This window comes from Sorex fumeus, unplaced genomic scaffold, assembly GCF_029834395.1.
Source record: "Sorex fumeus unplaced genomic scaffold, SorFum_2.1 ptg000129l, whole genome shotgun sequence".
NCBI classification, from domain to species: Eukaryota; Metazoa; Chordata; class Mammalia; order Eulipotyphla; family Soricidae; genus Sorex; species Sorex fumeus.
This window is the reverse complement of record NW_026606186.1, coordinates 8,539,969-8,566,279: the sequence shown is the minus strand read 5'-3', so window position 1 is coordinate 8,566,279 and position 26,311 is coordinate 8,539,969. Positions and strand designations below refer to the sequence as shown.

The following is a 26,311-nucleotide window of genomic DNA, read 5'->3' as shown; positions in this document are numbered from 1 at the left end:
TGGTGGTACTCAGGGGACCATATGGGATGCTGGGAATTGAACCAGGGTCGGCCGCATGCAAGGCAAATGCCCTACCTGCTGTGCTGTCGCTCTAGCCCCCAGGATCAGAGTTTTAGAAAAGTTCTGAAAATGTGCAAGTTTCTCGCTTTTAAAAATCTTTCCTGTGTTCTTCTTCCCCATTGCTGAGAGCAAATGACAGTTAACTGGGGAACATTAACTTTGTCAAGTCGGAAAGTTGGAAATGAGACTTGGAAGACTGTCCTCACCTCTCTGCTGCTGAACAGCTCATTTCCTCATCCCTGTATAAATAAAAACACTTTTAGAAAAAAAAAAAACAGAACCCCAAACCTTTTACTAGACTGCTTTCAGCTTGTTGATGACATAAAACTCATTTGTTGGAAAGCTTTTTTTTTCCCCTTTCCCTCTTTTGGGGGTCTCAAATCTCTCTCTCTCTCTTTGGCTTTTTGGGTCACATCTGGTGATGCTCAGGGGTTCCTTCTGGCTCTGCACTAGGGAATTACTTGTGGCAGTGCTCAGAGGACCATATGGGATGCTGGGGATTGAACCTGGGTCAGCCGCGCGCAAGGCAAATGCCCCATCCACTGTACTATTGCTCCAGCCCCTCACTGGAAAATTCTACTTTGAGAGAGGGCCAGTGTGACCCAAAACACAGGACGTTCTCAGGGGTTTCCACCACAGACCTGCAGGGGGAACAGCTCATCTCTTTGTTCTCAGTGCAGAAACTGGCAGGCGTATATGTGGAGAGGTATGCTGGGTCACGAGAGCTGAAACCTTATGCAAAGAGGTTGATGAGACAGCACACTGGCTGGGGTGGAGTCTGAGTCCCAAGCAGAAATGGCCCGTCGAGAGGCACCGTTGTGAGCGGAGGAAGCGTGGAAGAGAAGACACCACCACACACAATGTCTTGCGTTTATTCACACAGAAGAGTAAGAATCGGTACAAATAAACACTGCTTTAAATACAAATAAATAGCTCTGTTTTCTAAAGGAAACGATTCTCTAGAATCCAAAGTTAAGTATTTTCTAAGATCCTATTAAAAATAGAAGACGATTTTGCATTAAGTCCGTCCGAGTCCTAGTCCACCATCACCCGCTGAGAACTTAAGGAGAAAATGGTGAGCTCTATGTTCTACGAAGTTACCAGACCAAAAAAAAAAGGGGGTGGGGTGGGGTGGGGGAGAGCCAGTGCATGTCCCTCCTGGATCTAACCCTCAGAATGGAAGGGAAGCATGTCAAATCACTAACAAACGCAGAAACTACGCAACAGTTCTAAAGTCTCTAAAAAGAGCTACCCAGGGAAAGGCTCTAAGAATTTCTCGGACTCAGTTCTAAGAACCTGTAGATCTCGCCATGCTGCCAGTTTGGGTTCAAGAATCTTAAACTCACGGAGGCCTCCTGGGAGACTTGATGTTCCTCTAATCCAAGTTTTCTCTTGCTAGGAACAGTCCTTGAGAGAGTCACTTGCCGAGGGAAGCAGCAATGCTGTGGCCCCTGAGACCAAGGTTACGGACAGAAATTAAGTGACTGCCGTCACCGACGCTGCCAGGCCTGTGGCTTCACCCGGGGCTCTGCTGCTCTCCTCAGCATGTTCCATGCAGCAGAGCCTGGCTGGGGAGAAGCACGTTCTGAAAAGAAGTTCTGTCCTCTCCCAAGGCTTTTAAACCGGAAACGGGGGGCTCGCTGCGACAGTGCTGCCAGGCTGGGGCTCACGCCCATGGCCTCTGCATCCTCTCCCTGCACCTGGCACTCACGTGTCCTCTGCTTGGACTCTCGTAAAACAACTAGAAAATGATGTCTGCGAGCCATCAGCGAATGGTGGCTAGGTTTTCAAAGAAAAAGCTTGCTTTCCTATTTACTTTGACCAGGATGCAATTCCAAATGGAACATTCTCATGCGATAAAAACAACCTCATGCACTAAGAGCGATTTAAAAAGTCCCACAGCTAAATAACACTTGATATTACAGAAGGTGGCAGGGCTATTTAAAAAAACAAAAAAATCACTACAGAATAAAAGTTGGGTTTCCAAATAGAATTTCATTATGGTTGGTGTATACTAAATTTTATTCTTGTTTTGCTGATGCAGAGTTTTAAGCCATACACCACGTCTGCCTAGATGAGATTTTTGAATCAATAAGCAACATTTGAAAAAAGACCTCAATCCTTGTTCTAAAAACCAGCTTTCTTTGGCTGAGGACTTTCTCTTTCAGCCCAGCTAGAGGGACTGCTGCAGGGAACTCGGGAACACCAGCTCCTAACATGATTCCAAATATTTTACTTCCTTCCCCGTCTCTCACTTTTATGTTGCAAAGACACTTGAGCACCAGAAAAAAAATGCTCTATTATTTTTAAGACGGATGTTAATAAATTTAGTTTCCTGATTGAAATAGTAACTTTTTAAAAAGTTTGCCTTTCTGGCACCAATATATGTTGTTTCTGGAGCTACAAATTCAAACAGACCAGCCAACTAGCGCATCCCAGAGTTTGAGTCACAGATTTGGAGAGAATCCTATTTATTCTGGACAATGCTCAATTCCACACATACTTCAGGGAAGCAAGAGCCGTGAGAACATCCAAAAACGTTACGTCACCACGGTCTACCGTGTGCTTTGTGCTCTGTTGGACAGTACCGGTCACACCGAGGGAGGACAGAGGCAGAGGAGCTAAGGGGTCGGGATCCGTGTGCTTGCACGGGGACAGGAACTGCAGCCATCACCTCCGGGACTTCCAGGCTGTTCTTGAGTAAGGAGTAGTCCTTTTTTTATCGGGCGGCTTGAAGTAGGAATACACCGGGGCGGCAGGGTACTCGGCATCCGGGTTCTCAGCCATCATCTTCAGCTTAGCCTCAATGGCTTTGATCTTCGCGGTGACACTGCGGAGAGGACAGTAGAGGGTCAGAGTTGGGCTGCAGATGGCAGGCCCAGGACACACACACACACACACACACACACACACACACACACACACACACACACACACACACGCTCGTTTTAAGAAAGATGCAAGATTCTGGACGTTCTGCGGTGAGGTATTCACCTGTCTGGGGCCCTTTACGCATAATAGAAGACCAAGCAAGGCATCCGAATATGGACAGACAGACACACACATGAACTAACGTGCTCGTTTTAAGAAAGACTCGAGAGTCTGGACGCTCTGCAGTGAGGTGCTCACCTGTCTGGGGCCCCTTTTGCATACTGGAGAAGCAAGCAAGGCACCTGAATATGAACAGACACACAGACACAAAGACAAAGACAGACACACACACACACACGAACTAATGTGCTGGTTTTAAGAAAGATGCAAGGGTCTGGATGCTCTGTGGTGAGGTGCCTCCTGATGGCAGGCAGAGTACGTGGCTCAGGTGGCTTTGTGGCTGTGCCGGTCTCTATCATCCAATCACACACACACACACACACACACACACTCTCAGAGACCCTCCAAGAACCACTTTCATGTACCCGCGACACCTAAATGTTGTGAAGCACCAGACAGCTTTACAGGTTCTGCTAGGAGCCCAGATACCTTCGGGAGTGTTTCAATCATCACCACGTGGAATCCCCAGGGCCAGACGCTGCTCACCGCCTCATGCCTGGCAGTGAACAGGGACTCAAAATTAATTTGTGGAGGAAGCAACAGCAGGGTTGGGAAGAGGTAGTGTACACCCAAAATGTTTTGCTTCCCCGCCCTCCCCCTCTGTGTTTTGTTTTTGGGCCTCTGTTCTCAGGGCTTACTCCTGGCTGTTCTCAGGGATCACTCCTGGCAGTGCCTGGGCAGTGGGGAACATTTGGGGTTCTGGTATCTGCCTTTTTGAGACAGACCTGTTTCACTACTTCACTGTTTGATTCAGCTTATGTGAGAGACTAGCAGTCATTCAAATCACAGGCACAAAGTAGGCGGTGGCTGCTGGGGGCAGGTGGTGGGAGAAGTAGAAACAAAGTTACTGTTTAACAGGTATCAAGTTTTCAAATTACAAGATGAAAACAACTACAGAGGTAGATGGTAGTGAAGGTTGGGCAACACTATAAATTATTTAGTAACAACTGATGATATACTTGAAAATAATTAGGATGGTGAATTTTGTCATGGGTGTTTTGTAACGAAAAACATTGCAAGAACAGGGCCAGAGCAACAGTACTGTGGGGAAGGCACTGACCTTGCACGTGGCTGGCCCAGGTTTAACTCCCGGCACCCCATATGTTCCCCCAATCCCCAACTTGGAGTGACCCTTGAACACAGAGCCAGGAGTAAGCACCCCAAGGGTGTCCCGAAAACAACAACTGAAATTGCGAACAAATTCATGAAGGGCTGAAAGCAGTATTGCAAGGGAGGTTTTGGGTTTTATTTTGCAGATAAAAAGAAGGCACAGAAAGCGGTTAGTTGCCCAGTGTTCTCTAGCTGAGACCCGAGGGCAGTCTGACTCTAAGGTCCATTCTACTGACTTGCATACTAACTTCTGGATCATTAACAATGTAAAAAAAACTCATGGGAAATCATTAGAAACCTTTTTCTCTCTTAACAAAATTGTCTGTACAGCTGTCATTTACATGGTGATTACGCAGAGTCAGGCCGTGCCCAACGCCTCCTGGAGCCTCTTGAATCCTTGCAACAACCTTGGAAGGTTTTATTTCATGTATTTTTGCTTTAGGGCCACAGACCCAGTAACTTGGTTCTGGGCCCAGGGATTACTTGGGGACTATATGTGGTGAGAGGGACAGAATTTGGGTTAGCTGCATTCAAGGCAAGAACACTGCCATCTGTACTGTCTCTCGGGCCCATTCTTTTCTTTTCTCTCTCTTTTTTTTTTTTTTTTTGGCTTTTTGGGTCACACCCGGCAATGCACAGCATTTACTCCTGGCTCATGCACTCAGGAATTACTCCTGGCGGTGCTCGGGGGACCATATGGGATGCTGGGAATCAAACCCGGGTTGGCTGCATGCAAGGCAAATGCCCTACCCGCTGTACTATCGCTCCAGCCCCTCGGGCCCATTTTTGTAAGGTTTTAGAAGGAAAAAGCAAATACAGAGGGCAGAGTATGCCCAAGGCTCACACATCTGACAAGTCGAGGGGTGTGGACTCACTCAAGTCCAGTTTGCTGATGCCCAAAGCCCTTGCTCGCTCTTTCTTCTCCACCAGGCTGGAAGCGGAGCAGGGCGTGAGAGAAAAGAGGAGGAAACGGCGCAGAAGCTGAGCGGGATTCCCTCACGCTGTGGGCTAGTGCTGGGTCAGAAAGCAAAGCACACGGGCAACAGGCATTTCCTATTTCTGACGCTGTCAACGGTCTATGGACAGAGGGACTTTAGCGAACACAACGTGGACATTCAGACCCCCTCAAGAGTAATGGCTCCTCTTGGGGTTGGAACTATAGTACAGCAGGGAGGGCGTCTGCCTTGCACACAGCGACCCCGATTAGATTCCCAGCATCCCATATGGTCCCCTGAGCACCGCCAGGAGCAATTCCTGAGTGTAGAGCCAGGAGGAACCTCTGTGCATTGCCGGTGTGACCCAAAAAGGAAAAAAAAAGAGTAATGGCTCCTCTTTATCCAGGGCGCTGGGACATTCGCAGATGCAGCAACAGGGCAAAGGGGGATGGAACTTTACCAAGGGGCAGCCCAGCAGCTGCTCCATGAGTGAGGCCAGGCAGCCACGCCTTCCCGCAGCTTGAATCCCAGGGCAATAGCCTTCCCGAATCAGGCAAGGATGTGACGGGAAAGATGTTAAGCTCAGGCTCTCGAGATTCGAAATCTGATGATGAGCTGCGGCACTAGTGCAGTGGGGAGGGCGTTGGTGGTGTATGACCCAGATCTGATTCACAGGATGTCATATGGTCCCCCGAACACCACCAAGCGTAACTCCTGACCGCAGAGCCAGGAGTAACCTCTGAGTATCACCAGGTGTGGCCCCCAAATTAAAAAAATGTAAAAAATTCAAAAAAAAGTAGATGAAAAACACTAGTGCAAAGTACCAACTTGGAAAATAAACCAGAGCGGAGTTCACTGCTTTATGAGGCTGTCACCAAGCACAAATGCAGCCACCTGTCTGTGATCAAGGTTAAATTCTTAGGGGGAAGAGGCTGGAGAGAGAGCACAGTGGGGAGGGCACTCGCCTTGCAAGCAGCTGACCAGGGTTCCATCCCTGGCACCCCATATGGTCACCTGAACCCTCTAGGAGTGAGCCCCGAGGGCAGAGCCCAGGAGCCATCCCTCAGCACTCCTGGGCGTGACCCCAAAACTAAAACATAAACACCCCCAACCCCAAACATCAGCAGTAGGAAAGTTAATACCAACAAAAGTGGACAAATTAGAAGCTGCAAAAGAAAAATAATAAAAATCTGTTTTGGAGTTTTTTTTTTTTAAAGATTTACTTTTTTAATTTTTTACACCATGCATGGGGTTGCTCAGAGCTTACTCCTGGCTCTGCACTCAGGGATTGTACCTGGCTGGGCTTGGAGGACCAACCATACGTGGTGTTGGGATTGAACCAGGGTTGGCTGTGTACAAGGTAAGTGCCCTGCCCCTGGTACTACCTCTCTGGCCCCAATCATCATTCTTTCTTCCTAACCAGCCGCACCTGTTGTCACTCAGGGGCCACACCTGGCTCCGTGCTCAGGGCCACAGAAGCAGAGCTGGGACTCGCACCGTTGTCGTGGCTGCAGCCACGTGCGAGGCAACTGCCTTAGCCTTTGTAGTAGGTTCTGGACCTGGCACAGTTAATTTCAGTCTGTTGATCTTGTCTTTCTTAAAAACGTCTCAGGCTTCCTCCCTTCCCCGGCAGTTTAACGATATGCATGCGCCTCTTTGGCATGGTTCAGAAAGGATATGAGAAAGCCTTCTGGCTCTGCTCCCTAGCCGCTGTCACACAGCCACTGCCTTCCTGACCGTGGGGCAGAGCACTGACCTCTGAGTCTTTTGAGACAGTGAAATTGCTCCCTAGTACTTGCTCTCGTACTCTGTCTGTCTCTCTCTCTCTCGGCGTGTGTCTAGTTTTCTGGGCCACACCCAGGTGTTGCTCTGGAATCACTCCTGGCAGGCGTGGAGGACCAGATGGGCTGCCGGGAACCGAACCCAGGTCAGCTGCGTGCAAGGCAAGCTGCTGTGTCTCCGGCCCCATCCTTCATGCACCTTCCCTGCTTTCTGGATTAGTTTAGAGCTGCACAAAGCCCGGAGTGTCCCTGAAGAGGTGACGAGGCTGGGGGCCCAACAGTCCCAGCTGTAATCTGGACTCTGCTCTTTGCATTCCAGGCCGAGGTATTTTACCCCACTAGGTTTGTCTCCTCCTATGTAAAATGAGTGTAACAGAACTTTTACCAAAATATTTATGATAATTCACTGACATACAGCATCTGAAGTATTTAGCACGGGCAGTGCCTGCTTCGTAGCAAGCTCCTTAAATCCTGGCTATTGTTAGAGTTATTGTTATAATTTCTCCCGAGGTTAGGATGCAAAAATAAAAAAAAGAAAGAAGGGGAAAAAAAATTCCTTCTACTTCTGCTCAGCCATCCACTTCCCCTTTCTCTACCCAACCCATAGCTCCTTCTGTTTTGAATTAACTCCAAAGAAGTAACTGACAATTTGTACATATTAGAACCCAAACTGTTATAGTTACTGAAATGGCACAGCGAAGGGAAGCACTGCACAGAGAGTCTGACGGGGAGGAGCTGAAGTGACCAACACCACAGACCCTCACGGTGAGTCCAATGTTTGTTTTGAGGTGACCGGCTGGGCTGGAGGCAGCTGCCTTCCCAGGACTAAGGCTGGGAGCAGCAATTCTGCCTCCTTTTTGGAGTGAATGGATTCTATAAATGGGTAACACGCGATCCTGAGGCGACAGGAGGAGAGACGCACATTCTGGAGACTAACCGAGCCCATCTTTCAGTGTGCCAAAATTTAGCGGATGCTATTGTCAATGCCCGTCTGGAGATTTCCCGGACCGCAAAGGAAGGCTTGCCGGGAGGAAGTGGCCGGGCTCTGGGGGAGCGTGTGTCCCTCCCCGGGGCCCCGCTTACCTCAGGTTGGACTGAGCGGGCTCAGTGCTGGAGGATGGCTCGAGGCTGATGGGGAGGATCTTATCATTCTTGTTGTGATCGTACCTCTGGAAGGAAGGAAAAGGGAAACCACTTTGCTGAGCACACACCAGTCCTGCTCTGCGGGGTGGAGCTCCAGAAAACCCCTGTCCCACTAGAGTGTGATCAGCTCACTTACAGACACTTGACAACTGCTTTCCATGGGGAAACAATGCAAACTCCACTATTTTGGCTCTTAAAAAAATTCTTAGAATAAGCATCCCATCGAGTTGTAAGTCCTCATTTCATATAGGAAGAACCTCAACTTTTTTTTTCCTTTTGCTTTTTGGGTCACACCTGGCGATGCACAGGGGTTACTCCTGGCTTATGTACGCAGGAATTACTCCTGGTGGTGCTCGGGGGCATATGGGATACTGGGAATCGAACCCGGGTCAGCCGCGTGCAAGGGAAGTACCCTACCTGCTGTACTATTACTCCAACCCCCAAGAACCTCAACTTTTAAATTCATATACAGCACAAAACACAGCGAGTTGCACTATTACAATCTTATTTTAAAAACTGTTTTTTTTGGGGGGGTTGGGGGCGGGGAGACACAACTGGTCTGGCAGTGCAGGGCTTACTCCTGGCTCCGCACTCAAGGACCACTCCAGGCGGGTTTCAGGGGATCATAGGTGGTCCTGGGAATCCAACCGGAGTGGGTCACGTACAAGACAAGCACCCTCCCTGCTGTGCTATCGCTCCAGCCCACTAGACTTAAATCAACTGTTACCTATTGCGGCTTAGCTAATTTCTTTGGCTGTATTCAAAATATTTACCCCCCCCACCCCCCACCACATGATCCCTGCTCCCTGAGCAGAGCTGGGAGTAGCCCTCAAGCACCACCAGATGAAGCCCAACTTGCCCAGCCCCCTTTCCACTTCGAATGAAACCACAATACTTATTGGTAGGGTTTCACAAAGTACTGAGCATTTAATGTTCAACTCCTTTTTTTGGGGTTCCGGCTTTGCACAGGGGTTACTCCTGGCTCATGCACTCAGAAATTACTCCTGGCAGTGCTCAGGGGACCATATGGGATGCTGGGAATTGACCCCAGATGGGCTGTGTGCAAGGCAAACACCCTACCTGATGTACTATCATTCCCGTCCCCCAATGTTCAACTATTAATTGATCTGCACAAACAAGAAAAGGAGGAACAGTGTTTTCAGTCACTGATAATACAACGTTCTATACTAAGGGTTAAGTTTAGTAACAGATAATCACATACTTCTGGTAAAAGGTATGATATTAGCAGTCAGGAACCTCTGGTCAAAAAAGAGTTGCCAGAGAAGAGAAGCATGAGGCAAGAGGGGGTCTCGAATGAGACAAGAGCCATGATTTCTCCTGCATGTCTGTTCAATGAGACGCAGGAGCGGAACACGACAGCTTGGCAATCGAGACCTGATTTTTTTTCTTGCGTAGAAAATGCATTTGGTAATCCTTCTCGTTGTTTCTGTTTTAACTGAGAAGGCCCTGTGATTACCTGAACACTCAGAAGACTCCTAAGAGTCTGATTTTCAGCTTGGATGCCGAGCTCAAAGTGTGTGGTTCTCTGCGTCTCTCCTGAGCAGTTTCCGTTCAGAGGCCGCTCACAGAGCTACAGAGCGACATGGGCAATCTGAATGGAAATCTCTTGATAGCGAGGCCTGTTAAGACCCCACTGTACGAGGGAGCCCCAAGGGCGTCCTGCAGGCTACATCCAGTTCTAGTCTCAGCACTGCACGCCCCTGCCCCCAGCACTGCTGGGGGGGGGGAGGGGGGAACCCTGAGCACAGAGCCTGGTACAGCGCCTCAGCCGAAAGGTCGCACCGTGGGAGGAAGGGAATCAACTCAGCACCGCACCCACCTCTGTACCGGGTCTGAGGGAATGCCACCCGTCTTCTCCGGCACGTTCTAAGAGACCAACCACCGGATGAATAAAAGCAGTTTGCCCTTTTCAGGCCTTCCAAGGGGGGAAAAATGCAGATACTGTAAAGCTCCACAAAAGAACCCTCCAATTCTCTGGAGTGAGGAGAAGCCGGTGCTTAGAGCAGTCCTTCTGACGACCCGTTTCCCAAGCTCTTAGAATAAACACATGCAAACTCCCCACAGAACTGGGACGCTGGGAAGAGTCTAATAATGCCTAAAGCAGCTAATTTAAAAAATAAATACAATTTTCCTCCCGAAGAATGTGAGAGAGGGAGCATGTGCACGCATGAGAGACAGAGAGAGAGAGAGGGAGGGAAAGAGGAGACAGGGAGGGAGAGAGGAAGAGAGAGGGAGTAAGGAAGGGACAGAGGGAGAAAAAGAGGGAGGAAGGGAGAGGGAGAGAGAGGGGGTTGGAGAGGGAGGGAGGGAGAGAGAGAGAGAGAGAGAGAAAGAGAGAAAGAGAGAGAGAGGGAGTCTGAGCGTACACATCAGCCACATGGAAAAATCAATCAAAAACAGAATCTGTGGGTATGTGGAGAGAAACAACGAAGGAACTTAATCCCTCCTGAGATGTTTCTCAAAAGAAAAATCTGGCAACACACATGGTAAATACAAGTAGGAGACCGAAGTCTGCCTGTTCCAGATGTGGAGAGGCCGGGAGGCGAACGGTGAGTGGAGAGTGGTCTCTCGGCGGCTTGTTTGCGAGGGCCATCACGTAGTCTCTCGGCATCCCCTGACCCCCACTCCGACTTACCTTTACTTGGGCATGTGCCCACCGTACCACCAGTTTCTTGGACAGAGCCAGCTTGCCATTGAGACACTGGATGGCTTGTTCCGCTTCCTGTCCGGGAAAGGGCTGATGTTAGTAGACAAGGAGGAGGCCCAGGACGCTGCCTGTCCTGCTGGAGGACCTCACCCACTGCTAACCCACTGCTCTTGGGAAGCGACTGGCTAAAGGCAATGACTGATAAACACGGGCAGACTAACAGAAAAGGGCACGGGTTCCTTAAGAGTCACGCCGGAAAGAATCTGCACCCTGGCCCCGTCCCTGGCTGCGTCTCACTGGTGTGTGTGTCTGTGTGTGTGTGTGTACTCGGAGCTTGGAGCCTGGATGAGCTGCTTCCCTGGAGTGGACGAGTCAGCAATGTCTCACAGGTGTGTGTGTGTGTGTGTGTGTGTGTGTGTGTGTATGTGTGTGTGTGTGTGTGCGCGCGCGCGCACGGAGCCTGTTTCAAGCACCGCATTGATGTTTGATAGCAGTATTTTTTTGTTTTTTTGTTTTGGGTGCCTGGCAGTACTGAAGGCTCACTCCTGGATCTGTGCTCAGGGCTCTCTGCTGGTGGACTCAGGGGACCAAATGGGGTGCCAGGGGATCGAACCCAGGTCGGTCGCACGCCAAGAAGATGCCCTACCTGCTGTACTATTGCTCCAGCCCTGGACAACAGTATTGCTAATTTTCCACATAGTTCACTTGGGTGAGGTAGCACCTACTCTCTCAAAATGGTTATTTTAGGGGCCTCTATCCAGGGCTAAGGCTATACCCGGATCAGGGCTGCGCCTTCCTGAACTCAAACCGAGAAACAGCATTGGCTTCAAAGGACATGGGAGGGCAGGGAGGGCAGGGAACCAGGCCGGAAAAAGCAGGAGTGAGTCAAAGTGACCATGAGCAAGGTATTGGTGCGGGCCAATTGAGGCACCTGGCTTGCAGAGCCAGGAACTCCCTGACCCTTTCCCTATCGGAGAGGCGAGCAACAAGCTTGAAAGGAATTCCTGACACTGGGTAATAGTCACTCCGGGCCATTCCCAGGAAGCCTGGCCGTACTTTCCCATCCTGCCAAACCCCTGCTTCGTGTGTGTGCAGGAGGCATGGGGCCAAGTGTACCCCATGCTGACCGGGGGCGAAGGAGCCCTTGAAGGAACAGGAAGAGAAACACAAGAGTCTATCTGAGGCCACAGTGGGATCCCACGGGCAGTCCAGGCTGCATACGGAAGAGCTGCTCATTCCCCGGAGCCCGCCAGCACGCCTGCCCGTGAGGATTTATGGAGAATCACCAGGACTCGTCTTCCTGGATTACATCAGTAAGTTGGTCTTTAAGTTTCTGGTCAAATGTCACTTAGTGAATGTGAACTTGGAAGGTCTTTTTGAAACAAACAAACAAACAAACAAAGAAAAAAACCAAAAACGAATTTTGTAGTGCCAGCAGTAATACAGTATCAGCATGACATCTTATTTCAAAGTTAATTTCCTATCTCAGCGTATCATTTCCAAGTTCATGGAGTCGACAATACCATTAGATGCCTATGGTGGGGCTGGAGTGATAGCACAGCGGGGAGGGTGTTTGCCTTGCATGCAGCCAACCCGGGTTCGATTCCCAGCATCCCGTATGGTCCCCTGAGCGCTGCCAGGAGTAATTCCTGAGTGCAGAGCCAGGAGTAACCCCTGTGCATTGCTAGGTATGCCCCAAAAAGAAAAAAGAAGAAAAAAAAAAGCCTATAGTGACTGATGGGCCTTCGTCGATCCCGACTTCCTGTGTCTCCTCCCCCCACTGCTGGTGCTCTCACATTCAGCCCCGGTGCCCACCTGGCACCGCCCTCCCGAGGTTCTCTTATGTTCTGGTCAGGGTGATGGAGGCTGTGCCCTCTCGTGGTGCTGCTGGAGTTTCGGGGAGGCTGGACACTGCTTGCAGCATGGGGGATCACCGACACAACTGCCCGACATAACTGCCTATTCGGGAATCTACTCAGGAAGAGATGGTGGGGTGGTGACTGCCCTGTCTTGCAGGTATAAGGCTATGAGCCAGAGCCCCAACCCCATGCCACAGTCCACTGCACCCGGGGGCCAGGGGGCGTGGAACCCTGGGAGAGCGCCACAACCAGGCACCACAACCTGGGTCATCACATCCCCACCAGAAGTGGGAATGCTAAGCACACGGGCCATGCCTTCAGCACCCTCAGAAATATTTGAAGAATTAGAATACATCACTTATTGTCTATCGGACTTGCAAATATTTTAGAAAATAAAAATTTCCAATATAAAAGACATTTGACATCTTCCTACAATCTCAGAACACAGCGGGTTTTTTGAAGGTAAGTTGGCAGTTCTATTAAGAAAAAAAATGTTTTTTTGCTGATGTCCTTTGTTTTCATAAACATAGAAAACATGCATACTGTCAGACCTACATGAGATTCCCAACGGGTATCTATGCTTTTATGGGACAGCCTGAATTGCAAATTTAGAGAATCTGTCTAATAATTTACCAGATGATCATATGAAATGACATTTTATGCAGTTGTCAAAGTGATACTGATGTGTTCTTGTTTACTTCTGAGTGTTGGGGCCGTCCCTGGCTGTGCTCAGGGGCTACTCTGGCTCTGTTAGTAGCGGTCCTTGGAGGTGCTTGGGGGGCCTTATATGACATCGGGGATTCTAAGTGGGGTTGGTGGCCTGCAAGCAAGTGCACTAGCCCCCGTTCTCTCTGTCTAGTTGCTATTCTCCCATTTTTTGGGGGGTGGTTTGTTTTCAAATTGAGGACTGCTTTTTGTTATTTTGGGGCCACATGCAGCGATGTCCAGGATTACTCCTGGCTCTGCACTTAGGAATCACTCCTGGCAATGCTCAGGGGACAATGTGGGATGCAGAGATCGAATCCAGGTCGGCTGCATGGAAGGCAAACGCACTACCCACTGTGCTATTGCTCGGACCCCAGAGGCTTAATGGATAATAAAATGCATAAACGTCAAGAATACAGCTACCTTGAATTTTCACATGTGTACATATATTCATAGCCACTGTAGTAAAATCACAGTATCACGACATATAATATTATTTTGAAGTGTGTTAGTTGACAGAAAAATTTTAATGCACCTAGTGGTAAACACGATAATATGATCCTATCTGTGCTATGAACTATGAATGAATGTGGAAAAACAAGAAAAATACGTAACTATTAGCGTGATTATTTCAAGCTGAGTGAAGCTACTTATCCATATTTTCATCTATAAATAAGCAGGTTTAAAATAAGAAAAATATCCAAATATAATTACTAATAAAGTAATTAACCAGGCAATGTTTTTACATACGAATTATCAAGCCATCGCAGGTACTAAGAAGTGCCTCTGCGTTTAATAACATTCAGATTCAGTTTCTTTATAAACGCATGTCAACCCCCAGGTGCAGACTGCAGACTGCCTCACGAAAAGATACCTGTGTGTGTCCTGGATGGGGCAGGACTCTCTTTTCTACGTACATTCGCCTGTGCCTGCATTTGTTCTGGGCCCGAGACAGGCGCATTTTAAGGAAAATTCAAAAGAGCCTGTGGGTGGCTCACCACAGACGGGAGGGGGGGGGGCTTCAGCAGCACGGGGCAGAGCTACTGAAAGAAAAGGAGGCTTTGTTGGCCAACCGCTGACGGAAAAACAAAACAGAACAGGGAGGAGGCGGCCATGTGCTCTGTGCGGGCATCCTAGAGCGTTTGGTTGGGAAAGTGGGTCAGGCGCCTTCCCGCGTGGGCCCAGGGAGGGCAGATGTGCAAAGTGGTCACGAGGTCAGTGGGGCTGAGGTGCAGCTCAGGGAGGCGCTCAGAGCCCTACCAGATGTGGCTCCGGCTAGGGAGGGCCACCGGGATCAAGGTCCCCTAACGCCCAGGGCAGGGGTGCCTGGAGGGAGGGATGGTGTTACCTGCTTAGTCTCGAAGTTCACAAAGCAGTACCCGCGAGGCTGGCCCTCCAGGGCACCTGACTTGTGAAAGAGGAAGTCAAACTGCTTCACTGTGCCGAACTTCTGCAGGAGCTTGAGGAGGTGGTATCTGTGGGGAGACAGAGCCTGTGAGCCCGCCGGTCACGCAAAACCTCGAGCTAATTTGTTTTGTATTTTTTTTTTTTTGGCCATCTCTTGTGATACTCATGGGTCGCTACTGGCGGTTCTTGGAGGCCCCACATGGGATGCCGGGGATCAAACCCGGGTCGGCCGTGTGCAAGGCAAGCGCCCTATCCACTGCACTATCTCTCTGGCTCCCGGAGTTAACGTACCCCAGGAATAAACTTGAGAACCCCTGGCCCGTGTCCTCTACCCAAACTGCTGCGCTCCTTTATTTGGCAAGCAGGGTTGTTTGCCTGTAGGTGGAACAGAAACTGTCGTGGCTATGGGTCTGTCCGGCACAAAAATACCAAACAACAACAACAACAACAACAAAACCCCACACCTAACAAACAGCTGTCTGGCCCACAAACAGGGAAAAAGCTCAAAAATAGCCCCGATTTATTTTTAATTTCTTGGCAACGCAATTGCATTTGTGAATAACTCGAACTTCAGCAGAAACACACGCGCCCACAACCCAATGCCAGTCTGTCTATCCTATCTCAGAAACAGAGCAGCCTGCACCCACACGGCCGCGTCAACAATGCGATGGCCTGGCCGCCATCCCCGCTGGCTCCCCCCAATTGCAGTGGGAGACAGCCCAAACCCACGCTGTGGCGAGTAGCATGTCTGCAAGTGCTCGGGCGTGACTGCACATTAGGACCGTGACCGAGGCGGGTCCCACACAGGGCCGGGGGAGCTGGGCCCATCCTACCAATCTTCCCGCCGTGGGTCCCCAGACACCCCAGGTGCCTGCACGGCCGATCTGGGATCAAGAACACAGACAGGCGGAGGAAGAGAGGCCTCCTGCCGGGGGGCTGCCCCCGAGCGCCTGCCACTCTGGCCCTCGTCCTGGGCTCGGTTTCTATGGAGCTTTCAAGTGACTCAAACAGATGTGGCCAATCTCAACTCCGACTTCCTGTCATCTGAGGTGAGGGTGAGACAAACCAACCGCTCTCCCGTTTCCTTTTCCTCTGGCCTTCCTCCTGGCATCCTCCGCACTATTCAAATGGAGTCAAGGCTTTCTCTAAACAATGCCGTCCCTGTGATACTAAAAAGGTATCGGTCCACATGCTAAATCTGTTATTACTGGGAATTCTACCCCACAGGGAGTCAGCGAAGTCCCTCCAGCCACGTTTATATTCACATTGTTTCGAGGAGACACTCATCAGGATCGGATTCTCCAGCAGGACACTCCTTCGGGAGGCGGAGACATCCGAGGGGATCACATGCGGCCCTGAACTGGACCCTGAGGCACCTCCATGAGCCCATCACCAGAGTCAGGGGCCCGACAGTGGACCAGGCAGTCAGATGGAGCTCAGGGCTGGGGCAGGAAGCAGAGATCCCAGAGTGGACCGTGAATATGAATTTGGGCTTCAGACCTGTTTTGAAAGGGAAGACAGTCGAGAGGGCCTAGTTCCCACATAGTCCATCACGAGACCCCACTGCGGGAGGGGGGAGGGGAGGGAGACGGGGCGGCGGGGAGGGGAGAGCGAGGTCCCAGTAGGTCTAAGGTGGGGATGGGGGCTGGAGACTCTTCAGGCTCTTCAGAATAAAGGAGACACCTCAAGTGCGAATTCTGGCTTTCCTTGAGTTTCTGAACAGGCTGATGACGGGGGGCCTCTCAGGGAACACAGGACCCATGATTCCCGCCCGCGTCTGCAATGCGCAGCTGCACCTCTCACTTCCCGTGTCCATTCAAACCACACCATCACGCTAACTGCCACTGAATGGTGGGGCCAACTCGGTTTAAAAAAAAAAAAACTCAGGGTGACTGTGGGCTGGTCATTTTTTCATTAGCTGCATTCTGCTTAATAGCAGGAAGGTAAGGCGATTGGCATTTCCTAGGAAATGAATTTTAATTTATTCGGTGGCGGGGGGGGGGGTGGGGGTGGAACGCGGACAGATTATTCTTTGAGAAGCTGACAAACACACGCTGCCCGAGAAATGTGACCTTAAGATTCCAGGAACATCTGCTTAGGGCTGTGTCTTTCAACTTCTCCAGGATTTCTTTTCTTGTTTGATAATTTCTTGAAATTATCGGAACGCCGAAACAAAAGGAATGAAATGTTTACTATTTTGCTTCCTGGAGATGGGGACTGCAAGCTCTGATAGTGAAAAAGGCCTGAAGAATCTTGCTTTCACATCTGCAAACACTTTCATCTGCCGCTGAAGCCTGCGCGCGTTCACTACTCATCAGCCTGGCTTCTCCCAATGAAATATGGGCCCTGCAGCCCGTAGGAGTCAGGGGATTTATACGCCAGTTCTACGCATATACTGCAACTTCATCGAGTTTTCTTTTTTCTTGGTGTTTGGGTCACACTTGGCTGTACTCAAAGGTTATGCATGGCCCTGTGCTGCTACTGTGTGTGTGCTAATTCATGGTGCTGTGCAGTACGTGTGTGTGTGTGTCCTGGCATTGCTTAGGAGACTGATCATATGTGGTGTTGGAGGCTGAACCCTGTCTGGGCGCATGCAAGACAAGTCCCTTTCCTGCTGTGCTATCTCTCTGGCCCCTTCATCAGAGTTCTCTGTCCTTGGTCTTGGGAAGGACCTTCCTGGGCCAGGGGAAGGGCTGCATGTTCTGCCTGTGGGGGGCTCTGGTGTGACCCCCCCAGCACCACCTAGTCCCCCAAGCACTACCAGGAGCGACTCTGGAGCATGGCACGGAGAGAAGTGCTCAAGCACCGCCCAAACCCAACAACACAAAACCAAGTGATACATAACAAACACTCATTCAAGCTCAGAAGTACACACATAAACACTTTTGTAACCACTCTACCTCAACTACACTGCGCAAACAAAGCGGCCTTCCTGCAGAGACAATCTATGTAAGTGCTACAAGCCATACGGAGCATATGCCAAGTCCTGTACGACTTGCTTGAATAGGCAGAGGAGTTAAGACTGGGCCCCTTTCACGACCTTAAGTCTCAACCTTTTTTTTTTTTTTTTAAGTGTACGTGGGGTGGTTCTGGGGCTCAAGAGCACTGGGTTGGAGAACATACTGAAAGGGTCACAAAACAGCTCAGCATTGCCACAGAGGGACGGGCATGAGCAGAGGGGAAGGGGAGGCAGGCAGACATTCCAGAAAGTAAGGTGCCTGGGCAGTGCAGGGAATACTAGGGGCGGGGGTGGGGGGGGGGGTGGGAGGAAGGGCGTGGGGGAGGCGGTGAGTGCCCAGGCTGAGAGGCAGGCAGGGGGCAGGCAGTGAAGGCTGGATGCAAGCCTAGAGGGACTTTTAACTGATGCTGGAGGCGTTGGGAAATAATAAATGAAAGGGCAGTGAGGATGGTTCTCAGTGTACGACTGATTCAGAGAAAACTCTCAGACTTCTTTTTATTTTTAAAAAAAAGATGATGTGAGAAACGGGTCTGCAATGTTTTCTGAGTGGGGCGTGATTCAAATGTAAGTAAAGGCTATTTCATAGAGACCGAGGCATGAAAAGGAAGCAGAGGGAAGATGAAGACTGGGCTGCAAGAGAAACGGGAAGGCTGGAACGTGGGTCAGGGGGAGGACACCGGCCTAAGATGCTGAGACTTGACCTGCCCTTCTGATTTCCACTCCTGACAGTGCAATGAAGGGAAGGATGGGGGGGAGGTTAGAGGGGGAAGACAGGGAGGGAGAGGGGAAGAGGGAAAGGAAGACGGGGAGGGAGATGGAGACAGAGCGGGAGAAGAAGAAAGAGATGGAGAGAGGGAGTGGAGAAAGAGAGTTCCCAAGCTATTTGGCCTACCACTTACTTTTCAGGGAAAAAAAAGTTACTGGGCGAGTCCCCGGAAACCTCTGTCCCCAGAACAGAAAGTGCTTCCCGACTGCACCTGAGGGTAAGACTGTGCACCCGAAGACTCCTCCAGCACCCCCTGGGGGCAGCACCGTCCACTCTGTAAAAACTGATCATGGCGCAGCAGGAGAGGAACGGGCTGCAGGAGTGTAAGTGCTTGGAATGTTTTGGAAGGAAACTCCACATTTACACAATGTAAGACCTGCTTTACTGGAATAGTAGGACTGTTTTGCTGTGATTGGGTAAATAAGATGAGTTGACTGAGCACTTCGTGTTCGCCATAAGCTAAAACCGGTAGTTATGTCTTTAAAAACCAATTACTCTTTAATAAATTCGTTTGTTTGCTAAAAAAATATTTTTAGACTGCAGAGGAAAACAAATCAGAATGACTTCCAGTGCTACAGAGACAGAAACCACGCATCGAGCCAACAGACCCCGCTACACAGCCCAGGGCTCGGGGCCCACCTGTGGCCCAGTGAGAGAGAGAGGGACACTGGCGGGGTGGATACTGGTTTGGAGCCCACGTCCCTCACTTTACGCTTGAGCGGAAGAAACACTCCGAGCTCTAACCGAGGACATGAACTGAGGTGGCAGATGCCCATCTGAACCTTCCCACGAAGCGGCAAGACACGGTGAGGACAAGAGTCTCGACAGTGACGGGCATTTCTCTTGCCAGACTGCGATGCAGACAGGCAGAAACGAGGACGGAAACCATTCCTGCCACTTAGTGGGAAACGGCTTTTCAGCTCACCAGACACTGAGAGGCTGGGCAGAACCACAGGCCCATCCACCCCCAGAGTAGCATGCCGTAAAAGAGAAGGCAAAGGGCTGGAGCGGGTACAGGGGGCAGGGCGCTTGCCTTGCACGCGACTAACCAGGTTCGATCCCTGGCATCCCATACGGTCCCCTGAGCACTGGCAGGAACAATTCCTGAGTGCATCATGAGCCAGGAGTAACCCCTGTGCATTGCCGGGTGTGACCGAAAAAGCCAAAAAAAAAAAAAAAAAAAAACAAGAAAGAGAAAGCAAATGAATTCTATCAATTCCCTGATGACTGTGGAAGGCTCTGGAGGCAAATGTGATGGCTTGCCGATCGCCCGCTGTTTCCAGAGGGACCCATCAGTCGCCTACAAGGAGCTGGTTTGAGGTCGAGCAGGATACAGGAACTAAGCTTCGTTACGATCCCGATGCATCGGTTCAACTAGTCTTCCTATTTCCTCTCCTCCCTAACTTACACGGCAGGGGAACTCCGGTCTCCTCTATTCTTGCTCTGAGACTATTCCAGAGGGAGGAACTTGATCATTACTGCAGAGGCTATCACTCCAAATCCTGACAGCTCAACCCGCTCATGATTACCCTCTCCCTTACAGAGGACCTGGGGGAACAGAACCGAAAACCATCCAAAACTCAATTCCCTCTCCAGGAACTTCCTTTCCAGTCTAACAGCCACGAGAGCAAGAGGTGGGGAGTCAACAATTCAACCAGCCTTGTGACCCCGGGTCCTTGGCGTCTCCATCTCTTAGGGCCCCTCTCCTCCGCTACGGGGGAAGGGAGCTGGACCACGTTAGACATTGCAAGTGTGCTGCAAGGGTCTGCTGAAACATCGCCAGGCACAGGGTGGCCCCGGCCAGAAGGTGGTGGCTGTGCCTCCTCCCCGATCTCGTCAGACCATCTCTGAATTGTTATTTTTGCTCACTGAGTGTTGGTTACTTTAAGATGAGGCTCCCGAGAGTGAAAAAAGTTTGCGTGCTGCTTAGCACCCAGGAGGCCCCTGAATGAAAACTAGAGGGGCTTGGGGAGCACCTGAGACCCCTTCCAGGTCTCTTCTCAGGGCTGTGGTCCAACGCTGTTTCGCTGTGACCACAGTGGTCTCATGTGGGCTCTGGTCCAATGGTGCTGCTCTGTGGCAGTACCACAACGTCTGGATTCTTCATTTTGAATTATAAAAGTATGCCGGAGGCTGATTCTAGAAAATAACTGCCTAATAAACTAAGAAGTCAAATAATTGAAAATAGTAACACCATCCTTAGCAAGAAGGAAAAGACAATAGAGTATGGAGTACAAAATAGGACTTTTTTGTTGTTGTTGTTTGCACACCTGGCGATGTTCAGGGCTTACTCCTGGCTCTGTGCTCAGGAATTATTCCTAGAGGTGTTCAGGGGACCATATGGGATGCTAGGGATCGGACCCACGTCTGCTGCATGCAAGGCAAGTGCCCGACCCGCTATCTCCAGTCTCCAGGCTGGACCATTCTGCACCCACATTTGTCCATCAAGTGATACGGCCCAAAGGGGCAGGCTTTGGTGACCTTGGGTCAGACTTTTTAAAGTTTTTTTTAAAGGTCACGCCTAGCAATGTTCAGGGGTCACTCCTGGCCCTGCACTAAGAAATCACTCCTGGCAGTGCTCAGGGATGCCCAGGATCCAACCTAGGTGGGTTACGTGCGAGGCAAAGACCCTACCCATTGTTCTATTGCTCCAGACCCGAAAATAGGGTTTCTTAAAACTTTTTTCACTGGTGACTACTTTCACCTAAGAAACACAACACAGGTATATACGCTTCCACAAACACCCAGTCATGAAGCAGACGATTCTGACAATTTCTTTTGCTTGTGTATTCAGACACCCTTTATCGTCAACACATTTTTTTTGAGTCCCCTCCCCACAGTGTTCAGCTACACGGGATTGTTATCCACAGTGAAGAAACAAGGGTGTAAAGGCAAGCAAAGTCTGTGAGCGGGCAGCGCTCAAATGTAACAACAATGGCAACAGACAACATGACATCCCCTCCGAAGAGAATTAAAACACAATTAAAGGTAAACACAAATGCCCCACATCCAAGATCCCTTTAAACATCAGTTATTACTACAACCCCAGCCCCCAGCCCCGCTCCCGGCCCCCCGCCATTTTGTAGACCATTCTTCAAGCTGACTGAGACTTACTCTGTGATTTTGGGGTCCAGGTTGCCAATCCATAAGCGGTGCCCCTCCTGGAGGGAGCCCTCTGAAAGGATGGATGCATTCTCCAGGGGAAGAGTTTTGGTTTCTGTTTCCATCAATCTCTATGAAATACTAAAGAAAACGTGGACGTTAAGGCAGGAGACAGGACAACATGCTACTGAAGGAACTACGAACACGAGGCTTCAGATTTGGCAAACGCTGAGTCGAGGAGGGCCCGGCCTGGACGGTCCCTGGAAGGCCTGGGCCATCCCCCAACCCCAGGCCCTGCACCCGCTCCCAGGGACAGCTCCTAGGGCACTGATGAATTCATGAAAGGGGTGGGGCTTCTGCCGGCAGAAACTCAAGCTTTCCACCTTCTGAATTCTGAAGCCAGGGGCCGACTGGTCAGGGGGCAAAGGTCCCACTATTGCATGAGAACCCAGTTCAACTACGGATTCCAGTTCGGTGTCCCAAGCCACCGTGGATGCCACCAGTGCCTCTTACTGATCTTTTCTCTAATCTCTTCTCATGGGCAAAGACTACGGTTAGACACTCTGGAGTTAGAACTGGGCTGCAGAGCAGGCTGTGGGGCCTGACGAGCTCTGGGCTTTTGTAGGCTTTAGTTTCTTCTTCTATGTGAAGTGCAGAGATCAGGTCTTGGAGGGCTATTGTGAAGATTAAAGATAAAAACTTCTCGACACATGGCAACCGGCATTAGTCTTCAATAGATGTTAGCCCTTTCCATTACCATTAGTACTAATCTGGGAGAGTCTGGGAAAACTTACTTCCTCCCTGGTTATCCCAGTTCCACCTCTTTGGAGGCTTGGGGAAGTGACTTAACCACTCTGGTCTTTGTGGCCTTACCTGTACCCTGGGTAAGTATTCCCTAGGGCTGTGCACATTCAATGAAACAAAACATCTTCAAGCATTAAAGATACAGTGTGGCACCTACAGAGTTTCCAACTAAGGTTAGCTTCTCTCACAGCCAAAATGTATGAGCAGCACAATGAAAATAGTCATGAAAAAAAATTTGTGTCAAAACCCCAACTTTTCATTTTAGCATTTCCACTAAGCATTTCTCTAAGCTCCCGTTGCCTCATCTCTACAGGATAAATCTTGCATACATATTAGACCTGATTACTTAAGCTTGTTGCAAGAACTGAAAAATGCGACAAAGGCTGGAGAGACCATACAGCGGGCAGGGCATTTATCCTGTACACAGCCGACCCGGTTCAAGCCCAGACATCACATATGGTCCCCAGGCACTGCCAGGAGTGATCTCTAAGAGAAGAACCAGAAGCAAATCCTGAGCACTGCAGGTTCTGGCCCCCTGCCTCCCACCCCACAATAAACAAAAGGCTGAAAGATAGAAAACAAACAATGCAGTAGAGCAAGAAAGGATTTTTTTTTTGGGTCACACCCAGAGATGCACAGGAGTTACTCTTGGCTTAACACTCAGCAATCACTCCTGGCGGTGTTCAGGGAACCATAAAGGATGCTGGGGATCAAACCTGGGTCTGCAGCATGCAAGGCAAACACCCTATCAGCTGTGCTATCGCTCCAGCCCCGAAAGGATTAAAAAAAACAAAAAAAAAAAAACCTAGGAAGATGCTGTCTGTGCCAGACTTCAGACTTCCCTGCCGAGAAAACATGTGTCCTTTATAACCAGGGATGCCTCAGGGGCCAGAGCTGCAGGAGCTGGGTCTGAATGACCACAGCTGCCATATACTGAGTGCTACCGTGCCATGCCCTTGTACCCACACCAGCAGACAGCATAGAAAGGTGAGGACACGCTAGCCCCCAGGTAACTGCTGACTGCAGGACCACAGCCCGCTTCCCCCTGCCCCCAAGAGCATTATTCTTCCTTTCCCATTCACACAGTCTATCGAGGAATGAATGAATGACCAGCAAGCATCTACTAATAACTACTAGATCCTGGGCTGTGTGCTGAGAACAAGAGAAGTGAATGGACTATGTCTGTTACTCCTCACTCCTGAAAGATGAAACAGACACGGAATTCCAGGAATGGAAAAGGGAGAAGGAACGTTCTGTCATTTCCTTGCTTTCTTTGCCTCCTCTTTTCCTACAGATCACCCCTATAAAGTTTAACTGCATTTCTGTGTTTTCGGCACTGGTGACAGAGCAGCGGACACGCAAGATCTCAGACCTCAGTCCGTTTATAGTTGGAAGAGAAGGCAGACAAAAGCAAAATAAGCAAGCCGTCATTAGCAATAAATGCTTGCACACATGGCTGAGCAAAGTGACCTGACAGGGAGACTCAACTGGACAACTTCACAGTTACTGGAGAGCAGGGCCAGAGTAGCCCAGGGGTTAAGGCACTTGCCCTGCATGTAGCTGACCCCTGTCACTGCAAGGTCCTGCAGTATCATACAGCTGTCATACACTGAAAGCTGTCATTCCCTCAGATTCACTGCAGCAGCTACCCAGGTGGCAAAGAGCTGGCACAGCCCCTAAACACTGACAGGTCTTCACCCCCCAAAAAGATCACATTAAAGGGAAAAAAATTACTGGAGAGAAGAGCTCGGAAGATGCCACTTGACATAGGTCTGGAAGGATCGGGCCTGATTTTTTCCACATCTAAATATAGCACCGACACCAACAGGCACTTAATCTCACAACAGGGGAAGCATTTTCAGTAAGAAGCATTCATGACATGTGGCTGGAGCGATAGCGCAGTGAGTAGGGCATTTGCCTTGCATGTGGCTGACCCGGGTTTGATTCCCAGCATTCCAAATGGTCCCCCGAGCACCGCCAGGAGTAATTCCTGAGTGAAGAGACAGGAGTAAGCCCTGTGCATTGCCGGGTGTGACCCAAAAAGAAAAAAGCATTCAGGACATGGACCCCAAATCCTGGCTTTTAGAACTCCTTACTGCCTGACATTTGTAAGTCATCACTCTGCAAGTTCCTTTGCACTGTGGCCACTTTCATTTCGAGGCCCATTTACCGGCAATCTGGTGAGTTCCTGTCCCTTCTACCTTGGGTTCCCCTGGCCAGAATCTAAGTACTAGAGAGCAGGGCTTTTGCCCAGGGCTCGATCATCATGCTCAGGGCACTGCTCTGCTCCAGGCTGCTGCTCCATAGACCCTCCATGTTCGTGACACGACCCCCCCCCCCCCCACTCCTGTCCCTGGATGGGTTTCCTTTTCTTCCCTGGAATCGCCCAAGGATTCCTAGTTCTTGGCTGGGTGTGGGGCTGCAATCTGACATCTGTGCCAGCTCGATGCAGGCAGCATGGTGGTGACAGGGCGGAGGGTGGAATGAGAAACCAAGATGGCATGCGACTACCAAAACAAAAAAAAACCAAAACAACAGCCTTTGGGCGCAGCAATGGAGACAACCCCTCTGATTGGATTGGCCATAAAATATGCGTCTCCACTGCTCTCTGGGCTGAGCCCCGGCCGCCCAGAACGCCGGTGGTAGTCGTGTGTGTGCGTGCGTGTGTGAACGCGTGTGCGTCTGTGTGTGTGTGCACGCGAGTGTGTGCGTGTCAGTGTGCGTGCGTGTCTGTGCATTCATGTGCGTGCGTTGTGTGTGCGCGCGTGTATGCGTCTGTGTGTTTGTGTGTGCGCGCGTCTGTGCGCGCGCGCGTTCGTGTGCGCGCGTAGGTGTCTGTGTGTGTGTGTGTGTGTGTGTGTGTGTGTGTGTGCGCGCGCGCGTGTGATGCGGAGCGGCCCCGGCCCCCGCGGGTTCGGCCCGGCCCGGCCCGCTTCCCGGTCCCCGGGCATCCCCCGGCTTGTTGTTTCCGGGCCGGCGGCGGGACGATCCGGGGCGGGGCCTGGGCTGCCCGCTCGGCTCGGCTCGGCTCGGGCAGCCTTTCTCGGGGCGCCGCTCGCGGGGACCGCGTCCAGCTGTGGGGCCCGCGTCGCGACCGGACTCACCTCGTGGCCTCGGCGTCGTCCCCTCGGCTCATGCCCCCCAAAGCACGTCCCGATCCGGCGCCCCCACGGCCCTCAGACGCGTCCTCCCGTACGCCGCCGGCTGCCTGGCCGCCCGTGACGCACTACGCCTGCGCCGCGGCGCCGCCCCGTGACGTCACGCGCCTGCGCCGCCGCCGCGGGCGCCTGAGCCTTCCCCTAGTGTCCTGGGCGGCAGTGGGTGAGTCGGCGTGGGCACGAGGCGCACGCGGGGACGGGTGCCTGGGAGCTCGACTCGGACCTCGGGGGCGCCTGAGAGAACCGCGACCCCCAGGCCTGCACGCGCTCCTTGCGAGGCCGGCTTGACCTTTAAGGCGGGGCGGGGCCTTGCGGGTGGGGGCGGGGCCCGGCGCTGCCGCGGGGACCCTCGGGGTCGGGTTTGCTGGGTCCTGGCCGGCCCCCAGGGGGGCGGCAGCCACGGCCTAGCGGGGAGGGCGTGGGCCTGGCGCGTGGCCGACCCAGGCTCCGTCTCCAGCATCCCACCTGGTCGCCCGAGCACCGCCGCGAGTGGTTCCCGACTGCAGAGCCGGGAGGAACCCCGAGCAAATTAGCGCAGTCGCGGTTCAGAGCAGGTCACTGGGGGGTAGGTGCTCCTCTCCCGAGACGAGAGGAAAGCGCATTGTCAGAGCCGCTTGCTGCTTATCCAAGACTAGTCACTGAGCTTGCCCAGTCTTAACTCTCGGCTGTTCATCGCTGTTCGGTGCGGAGGCAAGACAGTTGCTGTTCAGTAGCTTCTCTGCGAAGTTCTGCATTCCTGATCTCAGTGCTGTTATCCCGTAATCCTGAACACTCTGGTACTGGCGCGCACATTTTACAGTTGA

The 26,311-nt window shown here is 51.1% G+C and overlaps 1 protein-coding gene across 1 annotated transcript; it reads right to left on the bottom strand.

The window, feature by feature from the left end:
• Window positions 1-916: 916 nt before the first annotated feature.
• RBM18 (RNA binding motif protein 18) lies at window positions 917-25,587 on the bottom strand. The gene is made up of 6 exons (XM_056138612.1): window positions 25,455-25,587; window positions 21,559-21,687; window positions 14,661-14,787; window positions 10,737-10,823; window positions 8,021-8,106; window positions 917-2,890 (listed from the first exon to the last, which is right to left on the bottom strand). Exons 2-6 carry the CDS (start codon window positions 21,669-21,671, stop codon window positions 2,731-2,733), a joined length of 573 nt encoding a protein of 190 aa, XP_055994587.1. The 5' UTR covers window positions 21,672-21,687; window positions 25,455-25,587; the 3' UTR covers window positions 917-2,730.
• Window positions 25,588-26,311: the final 724 nt, after the last annotated feature.

What these genes read in the sequence shown, in the direction of transcription:
- RBM18 (XM_056138612.1), bottom strand. Translation starts at nt 21,671, where the DNA reads ATGGAAACAGAAACCAAAACTCTTCCCCTGGAGAATGCATCCATCCTT. An exon ending in GGGCACATGCCCAAGTAAAG is followed by an intron (nt 8,107 to 10,736) that starts GTAAGTCGGAGT and finishes CCTTCCTTCCAG; the next exon opens with AGGTACGATCACAACAAGAA. An exon ending in CCCGCTCAGTCCAACCTGAG is followed by an intron (nt 2,891 to 8,020) that starts GTAAGCGGGGCC and finishes TCCTCTCCGCAG; the next exon opens with TGTCACCGCGAAGATCAAAG.